Source organism: Eupeodes corollae, chromosome 1 (assembly GCF_945859685.1).
Source record: "Eupeodes corollae chromosome 1, idEupCoro1.1, whole genome shotgun sequence".
In the NCBI taxonomy this organism is placed as follows: Eukaryota; Metazoa; Arthropoda; class Insecta; order Diptera; family Syrphidae; genus Eupeodes; species Eupeodes corollae.
Genome location: NC_079147.1, coordinates 84,295,486 through 84,316,536, shown reverse-complemented (window position 1 = coordinate 84,316,536; position 21,051 = coordinate 84,295,486). Strand labels below are relative to the sequence as shown.

Sequence of the window (21,051 nt, the reverse complement as noted above, 5' to 3'; positions counted from 1 at the left end):
AACGTATATCTTCTAAGAAGAGAGTTAGTTCTTTATTATAAATTTCTTGGAATTTGTTTTTATTGATCAAGGTATTAAGTTCATTTATGATAATTATCATTTTCGTCATTCGTTAAAGTTCTAAATGAACTTAGAACTGTGAAATAGTAATGGTTTTCTATATAATTTTTGATCATATGGAGTGTTAAACTGCAATAATTGTTACAGAGGGCAACACTGAATTATAAACAAAAGACAGCAATATAAGTATATCGCGCATGAATACAATGCGTTTCATTCGCGCCAAAAAGGTAAGTCCGCACTGGTTTTCTAAAGATTTCATGTACGGAAAAGCACTTTTTGAATAGAATTCTTTTGAGGATAATGCAAAAACTAATTATGTGTATAAATATGAATAAATGATGAAAAATTGACTTATGATTCAAATATAAATCAAAATGATACACCATGTTGTATGGTATAAAACAATTATGCCAAAATTATAAAATTGGTTTTACATTCTTGATTTTTTTATTTCATAAATCTCAAATTTAGTCGGAAAACCATATGAGTCAGCCGAAGAAATTTGTTCCTTTTGTGTGGTTTTCTTGTGAACCAAAAATCCTTTCCGATTAAGAAATGTATTCCAATACAACTAATTAAATTCCGAATCAATTTTAAATAATATTGAAGCAATACCTTACAATGAAAATGAATCTCGGTTTTTGTTCGAGTAGACCTCCAAATTGAAAACAACCGCCGCAAATATCTTTTTTGAATAATACGATTTGTAAAACTTAATAAAATATGTTCTTATGCGATAAAATAACAAACGGACTAAAAAAAACTATATCAAATTGCATGTCACAATTTAATTTCGTCATACAGAGTTTGAAAAATATCGAACTATAATTAAAACTACTCATTTTCTATCGTCTGAAAAACTATCTACTGTGTGGACGGGGTGTTATGCCAAAAAAGACCGCGTTTAATTGTATGCCTTACGTTGCTTCTATAGTCGCAGATGCATCGTCCAACGAATGTAAAATAAGTGTTACCTCTGTTCAGAAATATTGTGAAGAACAAAATTATATTTATTTTATACTTTTTAGAACAGAAATGAAACTTCAATTGTCTTTAACGATAAATAATGGTCGTGCGTGGACACAAGTTATTATTAAATACGGCAAAAAATAATTAAGTGTCCATTTATGCCTGATATACATTTTAGTAAATGTGCTAACAAATGGTTTACGAAAAAATAAATGATTTTAGAAATGTGTATTTATAAGATTGTGTGGCTAATTTGTTAAAATGCAATTGAAGTTTATAACCAAAAACACTGTCAAGCCTTGATTTGATAAAAAATTAAAATTTGTATGGACAAAAGCAAAACTATATGTGAAGGTAATAATTGGATTTCGTTTAAGTAAGTGTGTACTTTATTTTGTATTTAATTAATACTTTGAGAAAAGTTAAAATATATTCATATGTACTTTTAAAAAAATTTGCAATACAAATATTTTAAATAGGCGTATGTGTGAAAATATTGATTAAGATGTACATTAAATTTCCACACGGCAACACTGCCCATCAGTTTGGAATACTTTTAAAACGGTAAAACCTTTGAGTTGAGTCGTGTCCGTCTGCGCTGAAGCAAATAATTTTCATTTTATGTCTGGCAGTAGTAATGAAAGAGTGAATTTCTGTTTTCAGTGAAATATTATTATTTCAAATTTCATTTTATCAATAAAATAAAATTGTTTTCAGTTGAATATTATTAAGAATATTAAGGAGGTATGCTTCTTTTTATTACCGCCGTGTACAAAAGATTATCTTCGGTAGTGCGAATAAAAGGATCATCAAATTCAATAACGTACTCTGAGTTAGTCAAATCTGGTGAGTATTAATTACTTAAATAATCACAATATTCAACACTAAAAGCTATTTTCTATTATCTTAAGTGAAAGATCAATTCGACATCGTTGGAAATATAAAATTTTACGATTCAAAAGCTTCCGCTTATATCGCTGACGAAGACGTCGTTGATTACATAATGCAGTTTAAATCTTCTCCAGGCTGGACATTAGGAGTGCTGGACCATAACGTTGATGAAATACCAGGTAAAATTAAGTTTAAGAATTTATGATCGATTTTTCTCCGTACATTTTACGCCAAGCCGAACTTTCTATGTGTTAGTAGACTTCACAATTTTTTAAGTTTTGTAGGTCCATTTTCGAATGCTCAATCTCTAAATTCTGATTTAAACTCAGATTGTATTGACTTTTCTATAACTTTTAGGACCAGTTAATTTACTAATTCTTTCGTTCAGAAATTGGAAAATAGCATAAATGTTTTAGATACCTGCATAATAAAAAATTCAGTCTTATCCGAAATTTTAAAAACATTTACAATAAAACAAAAGCAAAAGTTTCCCAACACTTAAGGGGGTATTCTGGTCTAGAGACATGAATTTTATGTAATTTTTGAAGTGCTGTAGAAAAAAGCAAGCTACAATTTTACCATCAATTTTTTTATACATTATTTATTCACATTAGAAGCATACAAAAAAAATAAAAAAGTAAAAAAAAAATAAAAATTCCGTTAGTTATCAGCTGATAGAGTAGTGCGTCTCAAAAATTTGGTGCGTGACCATACCCACGATTTTAACTCTCCTAGAAATCTGAAATCAAAAACTAAAAAAGATTATTAATCTACAATAATGTCGCAATGTCTGGAACTACGGAAAAGTTACAAACATTTTTTTTTACAAAATGGCGGCTGTCTAAAGAAAAATACAAAAAATTTACCATTTTTTTGAACATTCTTCGATTTGTTAAAAATAGTAAAAATAAAAATTTGGGGATGGCCGTAGTTCCGGACGTAGACAAGTCCCTAAAGAAGACTTTCTTAAAATTTCAAGTAAATCGGTTCGGCAGAACCTGAGAAATCGTGGGTATCAGATTCAAAAAGACAGTTCTGAGAAAAACGCGTTTAAAGTACCCCATTATGTCTTTTGTTCTATTAGTTGCAGCCCAACCGATTTGGATGGCTGCTCAGCAAAATACTTATTTCTCCGAAAATAATTTGAATTTAGGAAAATCCTCTAGTAGACATATTCTTAAATAGTTAAACTATGAAAATATGAAAAGAAAAAAAAATCGATTTTTTTTAATTTCTAGACCAGAATACCCCCTTAAATTGAATAGCGAAGGTATGGCGTATTGTTTTATTCAATTTAAAATTTTACATTTTTTAATTAAATTTATTAAAATGTAAGGATCCCAAGGAAGTTCTTTGATTATAATTGATAGTGATGAAATAGCACCATCACCATCTGTTGAATCAATAGAGTTTGTAGAGTCTGTAGAAGAGTTAGAAGAGTCTGTTCAAGGACCTAACATCACGATTTTAAATACAGTTCCTCAAGAAGAAACGTCTTTGAAGAATAACATTTCAAGATTTGGTGTACAATCAACTATTGTAACAAAAATCAATCCAGAGGTAAAAATATTGAAATATTATTAATACTTAATCGATTTTCTATTTAAAAAAAGCAAAGGGCTTTTACTTTCCAATTTGAAGTTAAAAATATGTTTTTTTTTAAATTATACTATATACTTTTTTTTCTCTTCTCTTATTTATGTAAGTGACAATACATTTAAAAAATAGCTTGTATCGTTTTCGAAAACTAGTTTTTGTTAACATTTACATACTTTATTTTGTTTAGCAATTAAAAGTGATCTAATTGGGTTTTTAAATAATACATACACATAAACATATACAGTTGATAAAACCAAATTATGTGTTTTATATCTTTATATATATCTATGCATAGTTTGTTTATCTTCTTTTTGGAATATAGGTACTCAAAAAATATAAACACGTAGACTTTATTATCCTGCTTAGGCAATTTGAAAAGAATGTCTTTTTTACTAATGCACAAAAAATTAAGCTTAGTAAGCTTATGATACAGATTGTACTGGAGGATGACTTAAAATTGGAGTAAGAAAAAACCTGTTAACACATAGTAAGAGCAGCTCAGTAAAGAATTTCAAAATGAGTCGTATGTCACTTAACTATTAACTCTCAGTTATAATTTTCTTACATCATAGTATACTAAGACGTTTGCTTATTGTCAAACTCCATAAACAAATAATGGGAACCAATAAAACTATTTTTGAGAATCTTCAATATTTTCTTAACTGGGCTTCAATTATATGTGTTAGTAAATAATAAAAAGTAATGACTCTATAGAAAATGTATTTATCAGATTGAATCGCCATGATTTTGCGTATATAGCTTCTGTCATAAACGCAGTTTTTCCTTCCGAGGCAAAAGAAGAATATTACAGCCCCGCGATTAATGGCCAAAAGGCATCCGGGAAGTTATATGACACCTTTTCAAACTATAGAAATTTGCTATCAAGCACCGGGCTTATTAATAGGAGATCAAAAAAATCATCAAGGGATTTAGACTCAACAATAGGTATACACTATTTTTTTTAATTATGTGCCAGGTGGATTTTGAATATTATATATATATATGTATATAATATTCGTCTGATTAAAAAAAATTGTCTTTGATCTTCAAAGCTTTTTGATTAGAGCTTGGTGAAACAATGCAAATTTTAGAAATTTAATTTGATATTTAGAGGTTGTTCCTCGGATTTTTATTAACTTCCCATAGGAAGTTATTGTAATGGGTCCGATTTGTCAAATTGAAAATTTTGACATTTCTCGACGTTTCAAGGTCCCTAGAGTCGAAATAAAAGATTTTTAGAAAGATGTCTGTGCGTGCGTGTGTACGTACGTTTGTACGTCCGTACGTCCGTACGTCCGTATGTCCGTACGTCCGTACGTCCGTACGTCCGTACGTTCGCGACGTTTTTTTCGTTGTCCATAGCTCAAGAACCAGAAGAGATATCGACTTCAAATAAATTTTGTTATACAGATAATAAGGCAGAAAGATGCAGAAAGGGCTCTCAAGAAAATTGCGTGGGTGGTTTTTTTACTATAGCAGTTTGAAAAAATGGTGAAAATTTTGGTTAACCCTAAATATCTTACGAACCAAAAACGCTAAAGACTTGAATTAAATTTTATATAATAGATTGTAACGTGATACCAAACAGGTATATTTTTTGAAAAAAATCAATATAACGGTTTTTTTTTTAAATCAATAAAACTGAAAAAAAAAATTTGTCACCTCCAAAATTTTACGACTGAAATATGATTTTATCTCTAAAACAATTTTGTGCAACGAAGAATAATGTTTTTGACATCTGATACAATTTAGAGAAAAATCTAATTGACAGTTTTTTTATAAAAAATAAAAATCTAAAAAAAAACATTATTCAAAGTTCGTAAAAATTGAATATCGATTCAAATATCTTTTCAAAAACTTGAAATTAAGGCTTCAATTTTATTTTATCTTATAAGAAATATTGTTTTCAACATTCTGAAAAATTTTGAAAAAAATCGAATTGACAGTTTTTTTACAAAAACTAAAAACCTAAAAAAAAAAATTATAAAAGTTGGTAAAAATTGATTTTCGACTCGAATATCTTTTCAAAACTTTGAGATATTGGCTTTAATTTACTTTTATCTTTCAAAAAATTTTGTTGTCAACATACAATTAAAGTTTGAAAAAAATCGAATTGACAGTTTTTTTTACAAAAAATAAAAACCTAAACAAAAAATTTATAAAAGTTGGTAAAAATTGATTTTCGACTCAAATATCTTTTCAAAACTTTGAGATATTGGCTTTTATTTACTTTTATCTTTCAAAAAATCTTGTTGTCAACATTCAGTTAAAGTTTGAAAAAAATCGAATTGACAGTTTTTTTACATAAAACTAAAACCTAAAAAAAAAAAATTATAAAAGTTGGTAAAAATTGATTTTTGACTCAAATATCTTTTCAAAACTTTGAGATATTGGCTTTAATTATCTTTTATCTTTCAAAAAATCTTGCTGTCAACATTCAATTAAAGTTTGAAAAAAATCGAATTGACAGTTTTTTTTACAAAAAATAAAAACCTAAAAAAAATGTATAAAAGTTGGTAAAAATTGATTTTCGACTCAAATATCTCTTTAAAAATTTTAAGTATTGGCTTTAAAGTAATTTTATCTCATAAGAAATATCGTTGGTAAAATTTTTAAAAAATCGAATTGACAGTTTTTTTTTACAAAAAATAAAACTCTAAAATAAAACAATACCAAGTTTTACTTGGTAAAAATTTACTTTCGGCTCAAACAGCTTTTCAAAACTTAAAAATATTGGCTTGAAACTTATTTTATTTCACAAAAAATATTGTTTTCGATATTCAGTAATTTTAATATAAAAATCCAACAGTCCGTTTTTTCATATAAAAAATAAAATCTACAAAAAGAGTACGCAAATTTGGTAAAAATTGATACGAGTACATAAAGACAAACTTTTAAGCAAGACAAATCGACAGACGGGATGGGAAGTTATCAGTGTGGGTCGCATCCCAGCCTCTTTTATTTTATATACAAATGTTATGGGACTATTTGAGTTGTTTTGTAATTTAAAAAACTGTCGTATTTCACTAAGCTCTAACCTAGGTGCACTGAAAATCGACGACATTTATGTTTTATATATGTCTGTAGTAAAAAAATAATTCGAAGTTTCCATGTCGAAATCCTACGCCTTGAATTTTACATAACGCTTTTGCTCAATCAAAATTGCACGATTTGAAGTTTTTACACATTTACACATACAGTCTTATTTAATAGAATTCGCTAAACAGATGAATAGTTATACAGTGAATAAGGATTTATGTAGGCTCTATGTAACGTTGCGAAAATTCCTATTTATAAAAAATTCTGCTATAAATTTTAGTTATACAATGCTTATATCAAAAAAAGTACCAAAAGTACTATAAAATCTGCTAGTTGTCATAACAACTAAAATATAACAAAATAATTCCAATTATTTGTATGATATTCTCTTTCGAAAATCTATATTTTTTTAAAATTCTTCGTTTCTTCGGCTCACGAGCTAAACTGGAGAGGCATTATTGTTTTTATTTTAATTTCAAAAAGAGAGGAGAGAAATCAAAATGACATTTAGGAAATAATAATAACAATAATTTCCTTATGTAGGCTCTATTCAACCTCAAAACGCGTTTAGCTTATTATGGGACTATGCAACCTTGTATAAGTTTTATAAATATCATTTTTGCGTTTAGAGGCATTATAGAGATTACATAACTTTATGTAGGCTCTATACAGCGTTTTTAAATAAGACTGATAATGTATATTTTTAAATATGTGCTTATTCAATTTAGTTAATGTTTGCGACGACAACTGCGAAGCTTTTAAATTTATCCAAGAGTATAACGAACCATTCGATGAAGTTCTTGAAAATTGGAAAAGAAGTTTTGCAGTAAGATGGAACATTTTGGAGGACAATAAAGTTGAAACTGCTGATTACCTCGCTAAATTTCCAATTTTTATACTCAACAACAGTAATATTTTCAAATTAGTGAGTGCATTTAAAATTGAAAGCATTTATTTGTGATTAAACTGAATTTCTATTTACAGTTTTTAGAAGACTCAAAAATGTTGCACCCGGACATTGCCTTAAATATAGATTGGCAAATCTGTAATAAGGTTTTAGAAAATGGAAGCCATTTGAAGGATCCTACCGTTAAAAAGTGGATTACTGCAAGCCTAAACTGTTCCGAAGGTACAACCAAATACTATTGTCAATATTTATTTGTTCTGTTTATAACATTACTTCTTTTTTAGAAAATAGAAAAGCTATTGGGCTTCTAGTACTACCGTACTTATTTCCCTCAACAAAAATAAAGGCCAGGCAAGGAAAACAAAGTTTTAAGGCGTCAAAACTTGAAATTCAAGAAAAATTTATTCTATATTTTCGAAGTGAGTACTTAAATAAATGGACATTCTTTAAAAAAAAATTAATTGACAATATTTTGCTGCTAAAATTAGTGTTACAGTTTGCAATAACTAAAGCCTATTAACTCTAACAAACATTTTAATAATAGATTTGAACATTCAATTCATAATATAGCCTTATAAGTATCGAATACATATAAAATCAATGTTTTATTTTAAATTTGTAGACTTTGGGAAAAGCTGATGACTTCGACAGACAGTTATTAAATAGCAATGTCGGACTACAACCACGAATTATATTTGTGGGAGATTTAAATTGTTTGAAGGCGTATGTAACGCTAACGGATAAAAAATATGCCTTTGAGAATCCTCTTGATGCTGTCCAACAATGTTTCTATATGTATCAGGCATTACATATAAAATATCCTGCTGAAAGCACGTCTGTGTGGACTTTCATTCAAATCTACATCTTTAATGTCAAAACCAAATTTGACCAAGTATCGTCCAGCATAAAGTCGATTTGGAGAAGTCTAAAAAAGTAAATATTATATTAAGATATTGTATGCATGACTTATTAGAAGGAGTTTGTCATTATGACCTTAGAAATGTTTTAAAGTACCTTATCTTAAAATATAATTTTTTTCCTGTGCAACAACTGAATTGTCGAATAGAAATATTCAACTTTGGTCGATAACACAAAAATCACCTCTTTTGTATCTATTTTTAAGAGACATCACATTAATTGAACTGAATTTTTGAGGAAAATAAACACCAAACTTTCAAAAAATGTGGTTTCACTCCAAGAAAAAGAATAAATATACTTAAACATCAATTCAAAATTTATTATTAAAAATTTATTATTAAATTTATTATTAAAAGAAAACGAAATTTTTTTAAATTTCCACGATTATGGCCCAACATTTCAGTTAAAATCATCTGAATTTTTTAAATTCAATTTCAAATCATCGGATAATATTTTGAAAGTTTAATTTATAATTCTTTAAGGTATTTTATAAAAAGAGAAATTGGTTGTAGTTATAGGACTGTAAGAAAATAATGATGTAAAAGCAAATAAAACATTTCATTTGAATTTATCATATTTAGAGACTGTTTGTTTCGACAATAGGTAATTATTTTGCTTACAAAATTAAAAAAAAATATTTTTTTTCAGTTTTCGATCTAGAGCTTCTTCAATACTTTCATACTTCTTGTAAACATTGTTTTCGACATATGGCAGAACATTTTTTTTATCCTAAAATAATGAGTGTTCTGGAAAATATTTTTCTTCAGCATTTATTTTAAAATTTAAAAATCCACATATTATTTAGTGTCTCTTTTAAACTTACTTAATCTTTTCGTTATATAAGTTATATAAAAAATAATCCTCCTTTGAATAAGAACTGTTTTATAACATAGACTATTATCTAAAAAACTGACTCATTTATTTTTAACTATGAAAAATGTTATTTTTATTTTCGTGAGTTATTGAATATATAGCTTTATATAAATGAAATTTAAATTGTTAACTTCAAATCTTTACAAGTATGTGAAGTAAAATTTGATTGTTTTAATAAAGCAAGAGTTACAAAATAAAATTTTGTTTATATATTTGAATCAATAGATATGTGGAATAGAAAATGTGTTTGTATTTAATTGGACTTTTTGTAACTTGAAATTAATGATTTCGGAATACTTGTAGTTGAATCTGTATAACCTCTATTTTAGTGTCATAAAATAAACTAAAGTTCTGAATAACGAATTGTGTTGCGAAAAAAAATCTTAGAACGAATTATTGAATTGATAAACATTTATGCACTTGTTAGAGCCCAAAATACATAATTAATTTAGTAATTTAATGTTGAAAAAATGTTAGCTATGGCAAGATAAAATATACGTAAAAGGTGTAAGAGATTCAAATATATTGTCAAAATCAATCAACAGTAATTACCTGAAATAAAAATGTATTGAGGGCAATAGCAACTGAGTCGATCGTTTTTTAGATAAATAACTAATATATAATTTATTTGGCACAGCAACGCAATTCGTTTTCTGTAAAAGTTTAGTTTGTTTAGCACAAAGAGCAGATTTGCCAGAGGAGTGTAGGACAAACGCATACAATTCAAACCGAGACGAATGATTTATTTGATTTAAACGCGTTATTTGTTTGCATCAAACAAATTCTATGTTCCACTCAAAAGGTCCTGTTCTTTGCCACAATCGTAAGATACGGTTGCAACAAATGTAAGTATAAAGAAAATTCCTTTGAACCTACTCCTTGATTCGTTTGCCTCAACCGCGAAAATTGGTAGCATCAAACGCAAAATGTCTCAACAGCAAACGTGCAATTCGTTCACAACAAACTCTTGGTCGTGAGCCACAACTTGACATTTTGTTAGTGATAAATGAATAAATCGTTTGCTTCAAACGAGTAATCCATCTGCCACAACTTGAAACTTCTTTTGTCATAAACGAGCCAAACGATCACTCCAAACGTTTGATTCATTTGCAACAAAGTAAAAACTTGTTCGCAAAACCTAATTATTTATTTGATACAAACATTCGATTTGTTTGCAATAAACGATGAAATGTTTACTGCAAAAGAATTTAAGAATTTGCTGCAAACTAAAATGAAAAATTCTCCAGCAAACGAAAAAGTCGATTGGGCAATTTTTTCGTTTGCCGCAATCGATTCGTTCTCTCAGTGTACAACCAGTGATGCCAAGGGTATTCTCGATTTAACACATAAAGGAATAAAGATGCCTAAGTGAAAGGAACATGATTGTCAAGAAACCCTAAGATCTCAAGGCCGGTCACTCCGATATTTTCAGCGGTCAATTTTTAACAACGCATGTTTCGACAAGTAGATCAAAATCCAAAGTATCGATTGATATACACTTTCATTCGAAACCAAAATGAGCCGTCTTAGGTGATAGAGTAGAGAGGGACTGGACTCCACCAATACTTTGCTATTCGCAGTTCATGGTTTAAGTTAAACAAAAAAAATTATGTAATAAGCGAGTCACTACACTCAGAGAAATAATTTTTTTATTTTCGTTTGTCGCTAAAGAATATCGTTTGAATTGAATGAAAATCGTTTGCAGGAAAGTTAAAATGTTTGCTGCAAAAGAATTTCATTGGTCACAAATGAATTTCATTTGATCCAAATTATAATTCGATAATAGCAAACATATTGCAAAACAACCCATTCGTTTGAAGCTTATTGTTGGTGAGTTCATTGCGGCGAACGTATACATTTCCCACATCTAAACAACTTGTTGTTTGCTATCAACTGTTTTTGTTTACAGCAAACGAATGAATAGTTTGCAAAGAACCTTTCAGATTGTTGTTTGTTGCAAAAATGTTCGCTTTTAATGTAAATGTACAGATCAATTACAACAAATGAATGAAGACTTTGTGATTAAGATTTGGACAGAGCAAGGGAATATATTTTTTTGCAAACGAATAAATGATTGCTGATAATTCTTTTTCTATTAAAATGGGAAAAATGATTTCAAGTTTGAGACAAACACGTTAAGCAGTTAAGACAAGTAAATTATTATGGATTTGAGTTTCTGCAGAAGAAATTGCAAAAATAATTTATTTTTAATTTTGAACTGAAATCGTGTAAAAATAAGTTTTGCAAAAATACTAGAAAATAAACATTCCAATTCAATGTGAAAATTCATTTACAAGTAATATCTGCATACCTACCAAGGTTTCCTACGGGCTCAAAAAACACCCTCCACCTCTAATGTACCCATAATGCAAAACATAACATACCATCTTACGAAATTAAACTTTCAGCATTCTTAAAAGCAGAAATCAGCCATATTATATTTTGCTTCTGCCCATCAGTTTTCTCAAAAACAAAAACAAAGTTAACTTAACTCACCCAAGTAACAGTAAATCGTCATTGCCGTCGTCGGATGGGTACACACACACACGTCGTCGTTACTGTTTACCGTTCAACCGCAATTTTGGTAAGCAATGAAACGAAGCTAACAAACAACGCATATGCATGCATGCAATAATTGAAAATATTTTGGGAGGGAAACCTTTATGATGGCTTCTTATCTTCGTATGAAAAACGGTGATGCTACATAAATATTTAAAAACAATAAACAAATCCCAGATTATTAGTCGTAGGCACATACTATATGCGCAAGCAAAATTGGTTCAACAAAAACAAAGAACTGATTTTGATGAAAAATCTATCCCGACTGATTATTACAACTGACAAAAATAGTACAAATAACGGGTTAAATTTTGATCATGATAAGAGTTATTGAAGAGATTTTGCTGTAAAATGTATCAAAAACAAATTGAATTACATTGTTTCAGATCAAAAAGGTTGCTGTTTGAACCCTGTTTGAACCATATTTTATGTTACAATTTATCAATTACATTACCTATGCTTACAAAGAAAATTAGAATATCGTTCAACTTGTTTATTTTTGTCGATGTATCATCACTGTTTTATCATTTCTTTCTCGTGCAACCAAATAGAATTAAGTGTTACCTACCTTAGAGCTTAGAAGCAATTTGATCAATATAAGATTTTTCAAAAAAATGACCTTGCTTGGTTTTTATTATTTAATTAGGTAATACATTTTTCTGATTTTACAAGTTAGGACCAGAATATTTGTATTCATTGTTCACTAACACTGTTCAATAAACTATTTTACAAGTCCAACAAAACCGGTTTTGTGTTAGAGAATTAATGCAAATTGATAACTAGAAAAACCAGCTTGTTACTGCATTTAAAATCTAATCCTTTTGATAGGATGTCAAAGATAAAAATTAATCTTAATCCTAATTATATATAAATATAACAAAAATATAACATTTTAAGACTTAAAAAAAGACTTGGAGTAATAGTTTATTTTTTGCTTTAATAGGAAATCTACAAAATAGAACGTATATCTTCTAAGAAGAGAGTTAGTTCTTTATTATAAATTTCTTGGAATTTGTTTTTATTGATCAAGGTATTAAGTTCATTTATGATAATTATCATTTTCGTCATTCGTTAAAGTTCTAAATGAACTTAGAACTGTGAAATAGTAATGGTTTTCTATATAATTTTTGATCATATGGAGTGTTAAACTGCAATAATTGTTACAGAGGGCAACACTGAATTATAAACAAAAGACAGCAATATAAGTATATCGCGCATGAATACAATGCGTTTCATTCGCGCCAAAAAGGTAAGTCCGCACTGGTTTTCTAAAGATTTCATGTACGGAAAAGCACTTTTTGAATAGAATTCTTTTGAGGATAATGCAAAAACTAATTATGTGTATAAATATGAATAAATGATGAAAAATTGACTTATGATTCAAATATAAATCAAAATGATACACCATGTTGTATGGTATAAAACAATTATGCCAAAATTATAAAATTGGTTTTACATTCTTGATTTTTTTATTTCATAAATCTCAAATTTAGTCGGAAAACCATATGAGTCAGCCGAAGAAATTTGTTCCTTTTGTGTGGTTTTCTTGTGAACCAAAAATCCTTTCCGATTAAGAAATGTATTCCAATACAACTAATTAAATTCCGAATCAATTTTAAATAATATTGAAGCAATACCTTACAATGAAAATGAATCTCGGTTTTTGTTCGAGTAGACCTCCAAATTGAAAACAACCGCCGCAAATATCTTTTTTGAATAATACGATTTGTAAAACTTAATAAAATATGTTCTTATGCGATAAAATAACAAACGGACTAAAAAAAACTATATCAAATTGCATGTCACAATTTAATTTCGTCATACAGAGTTTGAAAAATATCGAACTATAATTAAAACTACTCATTTTCTATCGTCTGAAAAACTATCTACTGTGTGGACGGGGTGTTATGCCAAAAAAGACCGCGTTTAATTGTATGCCTTACGTTGCTTCTATAGTCGCAGATGCATCGTCCAACGAATGTAAAATAAGTGTTACCTCTGTTCAGAAATATTGTGAAGAACAAAATTATATTTATTTTATACTTTTTAGAACAGAAATGAAACTTCAATTGTCTTTAACGATAAATAATGGTCGTGCGTGGACACAAGTTATTATTAAATACGGCAAAAAATAATTAAGTGTCCATTTATGCCTGATATACATTTTAGTAAATGTGCTAACAAATGGTTTACGAAAAAATAAATGATTTTAGAAATGTGTATTTATAAGATTGTGTGGCTAATTTGTTAAAATGCAATTGAAGTTTATAACCAAAAACACTGTCAAGCCTTGATTTGATAAAAAATTAAAATTTGTATGGACAAAAGCAAAACTATATGTGAAGGTAATAATTGGATTTCGTTTAAGTAAGTGTGTACTTTATTTTGTATTTAATTAATACTTTGAGAAAAGTTAAAATATATTCATATGTACTTTTAAAAAAATTTGCAATACAAATATTTTAAATAGGCGTATGTGTGAAAATATTGATTAAGATGTACATTAAATTTCCACACGGCAACACTGCCCATCAGTTTGGAATACTTTTAAAACGGTAAAACCTTTGAGTTGAGTCGTGTCCGTCTGCGCTGAAGCAAATAATTTTCATTTTATGTCTGGCAGTAGTAATGAAAGAGTGAATTTCTGTTTTCAGTGAAATATTATTATTTCAAATTTCATTTTATCAATAAAATAAAATTGTTTTCAGTTGAATATTATTAAGAATATTAAGGAGGTATGCTTCTTTTTATTACCGCCGTGTACAAAAGATTATCTTCGGTAGTGCGAATAAAAGGATCATCAAATTCAATAACGTACTCTGAGTTAGTCAAATCTGGTGAGTATTAATTACTTAAATAATCACAATATTCAACACTAAAAGCTATTTTCTATTATCTTAAGTGAAAGATCAATTCGACATCGTTGGAAATATAAAATTTTACGATTCAAAAGCTTCCGCTTATATCGCTGACGAAGACGTCGTTGATTACATAATGCAGTTTAAATCTTCTCCAGGCTGGACATTAGGAGTGCTGGACCATAACGTTGATGAAATACCAGGTAAAATTAAGTTTAAGAATTTATGATCGATTTTTCTCCGTACATTTTACGCCAAGCCGAACTTTCTATGTGTTAGTAGACTTCACAATTTTTTAAGTTTTGTAGGTCCATTTTCGAATGCTCAATCTCTAAATTCTGATTTAAACTCAGATTGTATTGACTTTTCTATAACTTTTAGGACCAGTTAATTTACTAATTCTTTCGTTCAGAAATTGGAAAATAGCATAAATGTTTTAGATACCTGCATAATAAAAAATTCAGTCTTATCCGAAATTTTAAAAACATTTACAATAAAACAAAAGCAAAAGTTTCCCAACACTTAAGGGGGTATTCTGGTCTAGAGACATGAATTTTATGTAATTTTTGAAGTGCTGTAGAAAAAAGCAAGCTACAATTTTACCATCAATTTTTTTATACATTATTTATTCACATTAGAAGCATACAAAAAAAATAAAAAAGTAAAAAAAAAATAAAAATTCCGTTAGTTATCAGCTGATAGAGTAGTGCGTCTCAAAAATTTGGTGCGTGACCATACCCACGATTTTAACTCTCCTAGAAATCTGAAATCAAAAACTAAAAAAGATTATTAATCTACAATAATGTCGCAATGTCTGGAACTACGGAAAAGTTACAAACATTTTTTTTTACAAAATGGCGGCTGTCTAAAGAAAAATACAAAAAATTTACCATTTTTTTGAACATTCTTCGATTTGTTAAAAATAGTAAAAATAAAAATTTGGGGATGGCCGTAGTTCCGGACGTAGACAAGTCCCTAAAGAAGACTTTCTTAAAATTTCAAGTAAATCGGTTCGGCAGAACCTGAGAAATCGTGGGTATCAGATTCAAAAAGACAGTTCTGAGAAAAACGCGTTTAAAGTACCCCATTATGTCTTTTGTTCTATTAGTTGCAGCCCAACCGATTTGGATGGCTGCTCAGCAAAATACTTATTTCTCCGAAAATAATTTGAATTTAGGAAAATCCTCTAGTAGACATATTCTTAAATAGTTAAACTATGAAAATATGAAAAGAAAAAAAAATCGATTTTTTTTAATTTCTAGACCAGAATACCCCCTTAAATTGAATAGCGAAGGTATGGCGTATTGTTTTATTCAATTTAAAATTTTACATTTTTTAATTAAATTTATTAAAATGTAAGGATCCCAAGGAAGTTCTTTGATTATAATTGATAGTGATGAAATAGCACCATCACCATCTGTTGAATCAATAGAGTTTGTAGAGTCTGTAGAAGAGTTAGAAGAGTCTGTTCAAGGACCTAACATCACGATTTTAAATACAGTTCCTCAAGAAGAAACGTCTTTGAAGAATAACATTTCAAGATTTGGTGTACAATCAACTATTGTAACAAAAATCAATCCAGAGGTAAAAATATTGAAATATTATTAATACTTAATCGATTTTCTATTTAAAAAAAGCAAAGGGCTTTTACTTTCCAATTTGAAGTTAAAAATATGTTTTTTTTTAAATTATACTATATACTTTTTTTTCTCTTCTCTTATTTATGTAAGTGACAATACATTTAAAAAATAGCTTGTATCGTTTTCGAAAACTAGTTTTTGTTAACATTTACATACTTTATTTTGTTTAGCAATTAAAAGTGATCTAATTGGGTTTTTAAATAATACATACACATAAACATATACAGTTGATAAAACCAAATTATGTGTTTTATATCTTTATATATATCTATGCATAGTTTGTTTATCTTCTTTTTGGAATATAGGTACTCAAAAAATATAAACACGTAGACTTTATTATCCTGCTTAGGCAATTTGAAAAGAATGTCTTTTTTACTAATGCACAAAAAATTAAGCTTAGTAAGCTTATGATACAGATTGTACTGGAGGATGACTTAAAATTGGAGTAAGAAAAAACCTGTTAACACATAGTAAGAGCAGCTCAGTAAAGAATTTCAAAATGAGTCGTATGTCACTTAACTATTAACTCTCAGTTATAATTTTCTTACATCATAGTATACTAAGACGTTTGCTTATTGTCAAACTCCATAAACAAATAATGGGAACCAATAAAACTATTTTTGAGAATCTTCAATATTTTCTTAACTGGGCTTCAATTATATGTGTTAGTAAATAATAAAAAGTAATGACTCTATAGAAAATGTATTTATCAGATTGAATCGCCATGATTTTGCGTATATAGCTTCTGTCATAAACGCAGTTTTTCCTTCCGAGGCAAAAGAAGAATATTACAGCCCCGCGATTAATGGCCAAAAGGCATCCGGGAAGTTATATGACACCTTTTCAAACTATAGAAATTTGCTATCAAGCACCGGGCTTATTAATAGGAGATCAAAAAAATCATCAAGGGATTTAGACTCAACAATAGGTATACACTATTTTTTTTAATTATGTGCCAGGTGGATTTTGAATATTATATATATATATGTATATAATATTCGTCTGATTAAAAAAAATTGTCTTTGATCTTCAAAGCTTTTTGATTAGAGCTTGGTGAAACAATGCAAATTTTAGAAATTTAATTTGATATTTAGAGGTTGTTCCTCGGATTTTTATTAACTTCCCATAGGAAGTTATTGTAATGGGTCCGATTTGTCAAATTGAAAATTTTGACATTTCTCGACGTTTCAAGGTCCCTAGAGTCGAAATAAAAGATTTTTAGAAAGATGTCTGTGCGTGCGTGTGTACGTACGTTTGTACGTCCGTACGTCCGTACGTCCGTATGTCCGTACGTCCGTACGTCCGTACGTCCGTACGTTCGCGACGTTTTTTTCGTTGTCCATAGCTCAAGAACCAGAAGAGATATCGACTTCAAATAAATTTTGTTATACAGATAATAAGGCAGAAAGATGCAGAAAGGGCTCTCAAGAAAATTGCGTGGGTGGTTTTTTTACTATAGCAGTTTGAAAAAATGGTGAAAATTTTGGTTAACCCTAAATATCTTACGAACCAAAAACGCTAAAGACTTGAATTAAATTTTATATAATAGATTGTAACGTGATACCAAACAGGTATATTTTTTGAAAAAAATCAATATAACGGTTTTTTTTTTAAATCAATAAAACTGAAAAAAAAAATTTGTCACCTCCAAAATTTTACGACTGAAATATGATTTTATCTCTAAAACAATTTTGTGCAACGAAGAATAATGTTTTTGACATCTGATACAATTTAGAGAAAAATCTAATTGACAGTTTTTTTATAAAAAATAAAAATCTAAAAAAAAACATTATTCAAAGTTCGTAAAAATTGAATATCGATTCAAATATCTTTTCAAAAACTTGAAATTAAGGCTTCAATTTTATTTTATCTTATAAGAAATATTGTTTTCAACATTCTGAAAAATTTTGAAAAAAATCGAATTGACAGTTTTTTTACAAAAACTAAAAACCTAAAAAAAAAAATTATAAAAGTTGGTAAAAATTGATTTTCGACTCGAATATCTTTTCAAAACTTTGAGATATTGGCTTTAATTTACTTTTATCTTTCAAAAAATTTTGTTGTCAACATACAATTAAAGTTTGAAAAAAATCGAATTGACAGTTTTTTTTACAAAAAATAAAAACCTAAACAAAAAATTTATAAAAGTTGGTAAAAATTGATTTTCGACTCAAATATCTTTTCAAAACTTTGAGATATTGGCTTTTATTTACTTTTATCTTTCAAAAAATCTTGTTGTCAACATTCAGTTAAAGTTTGAAAAAAATCGAATTGACAGTTTTTTTACATAAAACTAAAACCTAAAAAAAAAAAATTATAAAAGTTGGTAAAAATTGATTTTTGACTCAAATATCTTTTCAAAACTTTGAGATATTGGCTTTAATTATCTTTTATCTTTCAAAAAATCTTGCTGTCAACATTCAATTAAAGTTTGAAAAAAATCGAATTGACAGTTTTTTTTACAAAAAATAAAAACCTAAAAAAAATGTATAAAAGTTGGTAAAAATTGATTTTCGACTCAAATATCTCTTTAAAAATTTTAAGTATTGGCTTTAAAGTAATTTTATCTCATAAGAAATATTGTTGGTAAAATTTTTAAAAAATCGAATTGACAGTTTTTTTTTACAAAAAATAAAACTCTAAAATAAAACAATACCAAGTTTTACTTGGTAAAAATTTACTTTCGGCTCAAACAGCTTTTCAAAACTTAAAAATATTGGCTTGAAACTTATTTTATTTCACAAAAAATATTGTTTTCGATATTCAGTAATTTTAATATAAAAATCCAACAGTCCGTTTTTTCATATAAAAAATAAAATCTACAAAAAGAGTACGCAAATTTGGTAAAAATTGATACGAGTACATAAAGACAAACTTTTAAGCAAGACAAATCGACAGACGGGATGGGAAGTTATCAGTGTGGGTCGCATCCCAGCCTCTTTTATTTTATATACAAATGTTATGGGACTATTTGAGTTGTTTTGTAATTTAAAAAACTGTCGTATTTCACTAAGCTCTAACCTAGGTGCACTGAAAATCGACGACATTTATGTTTTATATATGTCTGTAGTAAAAAAATAATTCGAAGTTTCCATGTCGAAATCCTACGCCTTGAATTTTACATAACGCTTTTGCTCAATCAAAATTGCACGATTTGAAGTTTTTACACATTTACACATACAGTCTTATTTAATAGAATTCGCTAAACAGATGAATAGTTATACAGTGAATAAGGATTTATGTAGGCTCTATGTAACGTTGCGAAAATTCCTATTTATAAAAAATTCTGCTATAAATTTTAGTTATACAATGCTTATATCAAAAAAAGTACCAAAAGTACTATAAAATCTGCTAGTTGTCATAACAACTAAAATATAACAAAATAATTCCAATTATTTGTATGATATTCTCTTTCGAAAATCTATATTTTTTTAAAATTCTTCGTTTCTTCGGCTCACGAGCTAAACTGGAGAGGCATTATTGTTTTTATTTTAATTTCAAAAAGAGAGGAGAGAAATCAAAATGACATTTAGGAAATAATAATAACAATAATTTCCTTATGTAGGCTCTATTCAACCTCAAAACGCGTTTAGCTTATTATGGGACTATGCAACCTTGTATAAGTTTTATAAATATCATTTTTGCGTTTAGAGGCATTATAGAGATTACATAACTTTATGTAGGCTCTATACAGCGTTTTTAAATAAGACTGATAATGTATATTTTTAAATATGTGCTTATTCAATTTAGTTAATGTTTGCGACGACAACTGCGAAGCTTTTAAATTTATCCAAGAGTATAACGAACCATTCGATGAAGTTCTTGAAAATTGGAAAAGAAGTTTTGCAGTAAGATGGAACATTTTGGAGGACAATAAAGTTGAAACTGCTGATTACCTCGCTAAATTTCCAATTTTTATACTCAACAACAGTAATATTTTCAAATTAGTGAGTGCATTTAAAATTGAAAGCATTTATTTGTGATTAAACTGAATTTCTATTTACAGTTTTTAGAAGACTCAAAAATGTTGCACCCGGACATTGCCTTAAATATAGATTGGCAAATCTGTAATAAGGTTTTAGAAAATGGAAGCCATTTGAAGGATCCTACCGTTAAAAAGTGGATTACTGCAAGCCTAAACTGTTCCGAAGGTACAACCAAATACTATTGTCAATATTTATTTGTTCTGTTTATAACATTACTTCTTTTTTAGAAAATAGAAAAGCTATTGGGCTTCTAGTACTACCGTACTTATTTCCCTCAACAAAAATAAAGGCCAGGCAAGGAAAACAAAGTTTTAAGGCGTCAAAACTTGAAATTCAAGAAAAATTTATTCTATATTTTCGAAGTGAGTACTTAAATAAATGGACATTCTTTAAAAAAAAATTAATTGACAATATTTTGCTGCTAAAATTAGTGTTACAGTTTGCAATAACTAAAGCCTATTAACTCTAACAAACATTTTAATAATAGATTTGAACATTCAATTCATAATATAGCCTTATAAGTATCGAATACATATAAAATCAATGTTTTATTTTAAATTTGTAGACTTTGGGAAAAGCTGATGACTTCGACAGACAGTTATTAAATAGCAATGTCGGACTACAACCACGAATTATATTTGTGGGAGATTTAAATTGTTTGAAGGCGTATGTAACGCTAACGGATAAAAAATATGCCTTTGAGAATCCTCTTGATGCTGTCCAACAATGTTTCTATATGTATCAGGCAT

At 28.2% G+C, this 21,051-nt stretch overlaps 2 protein-coding genes across 2 annotated transcripts; both read left to right on the top strand.

Moving 5' to 3' along the window:
- Positions 1–1,552: 1,552 nt before the first annotated feature.
- Positions 1,553–10,631, top strand: LOC129940862 (uncharacterized). The gene is made up of 6 exons (XM_056049376.1): positions 1,553–1,878; positions 1,944–2,102; positions 7,290–7,486; positions 7,546–7,690; positions 7,753–7,887; positions 10,507–10,631. Exons 1-6 carry the CDS (start codon positions 1,779–1,781, stop codon positions 10,629–10,631), a joined length of 861 nt encoding a protein of 286 aa, XP_055905351.1. The 5' UTR covers positions 1,553–1,778.
- Positions 10,632–14,329: 3,698 nt separating this feature from the next.
- Positions 14,330–20,815, top strand: LOC129940855 (uncharacterized). Its single transcript, XM_056049365.1, has 6 exons — positions 14,330–14,655; positions 14,721–14,879; positions 20,067–20,263; positions 20,323–20,467; positions 20,530–20,664; positions 20,790–20,815. Exons 1-6 carry the CDS (start codon positions 14,556–14,558, stop codon positions 20,813–20,815), a joined length of 762 nt encoding a protein of 253 aa, XP_055905340.1. The 5' UTR covers positions 14,330–14,555.
- Positions 20,816–21,051: the final 236 nt, after the last annotated feature.

Bases quoted from the DNA above. Each gene is read 5' to 3' on its own strand.
- LOC129940862 (XM_056049376.1), top strand. From the start codon at position 1,779: ATGCTTCTTTTTATTACCGCCGTGTACAAAAGATTATCTTCGGTAGTG. The intron at 2,103-7,289 runs GTAAAATTAAGT...TATTCAATTTAG, and splicing joins TAACGTTGATGAAATACCAG to TTAATGTTTGCGACGACAAC. The intron at 7,691-7,752 runs GTACAACCAAAT...CTTCTTTTTTAG, and splicing joins AAGCCTAAACTGTTCCGAAG to AAAATAGAAAAGCTATTGGG.
- LOC129940855 (XM_056049365.1), top strand. From the start codon at position 14,556: ATGCTTCTTTTTATTACCGCCGTGTACAAAAGATTATCTTCGGTAGTG. The intron at 20,264-20,322 runs GTGAGTGCATTT...TTCTATTTACAG, and splicing joins ACAGTAATATTTTCAAATTA to TTTTTAGAAGACTCAAAAAT. The intron at 20,468-20,529 runs GTACAACCAAAT...CTTCTTTTTTAG, and splicing joins AAGCCTAAACTGTTCCGAAG to AAAATAGAAAAGCTATTGGG.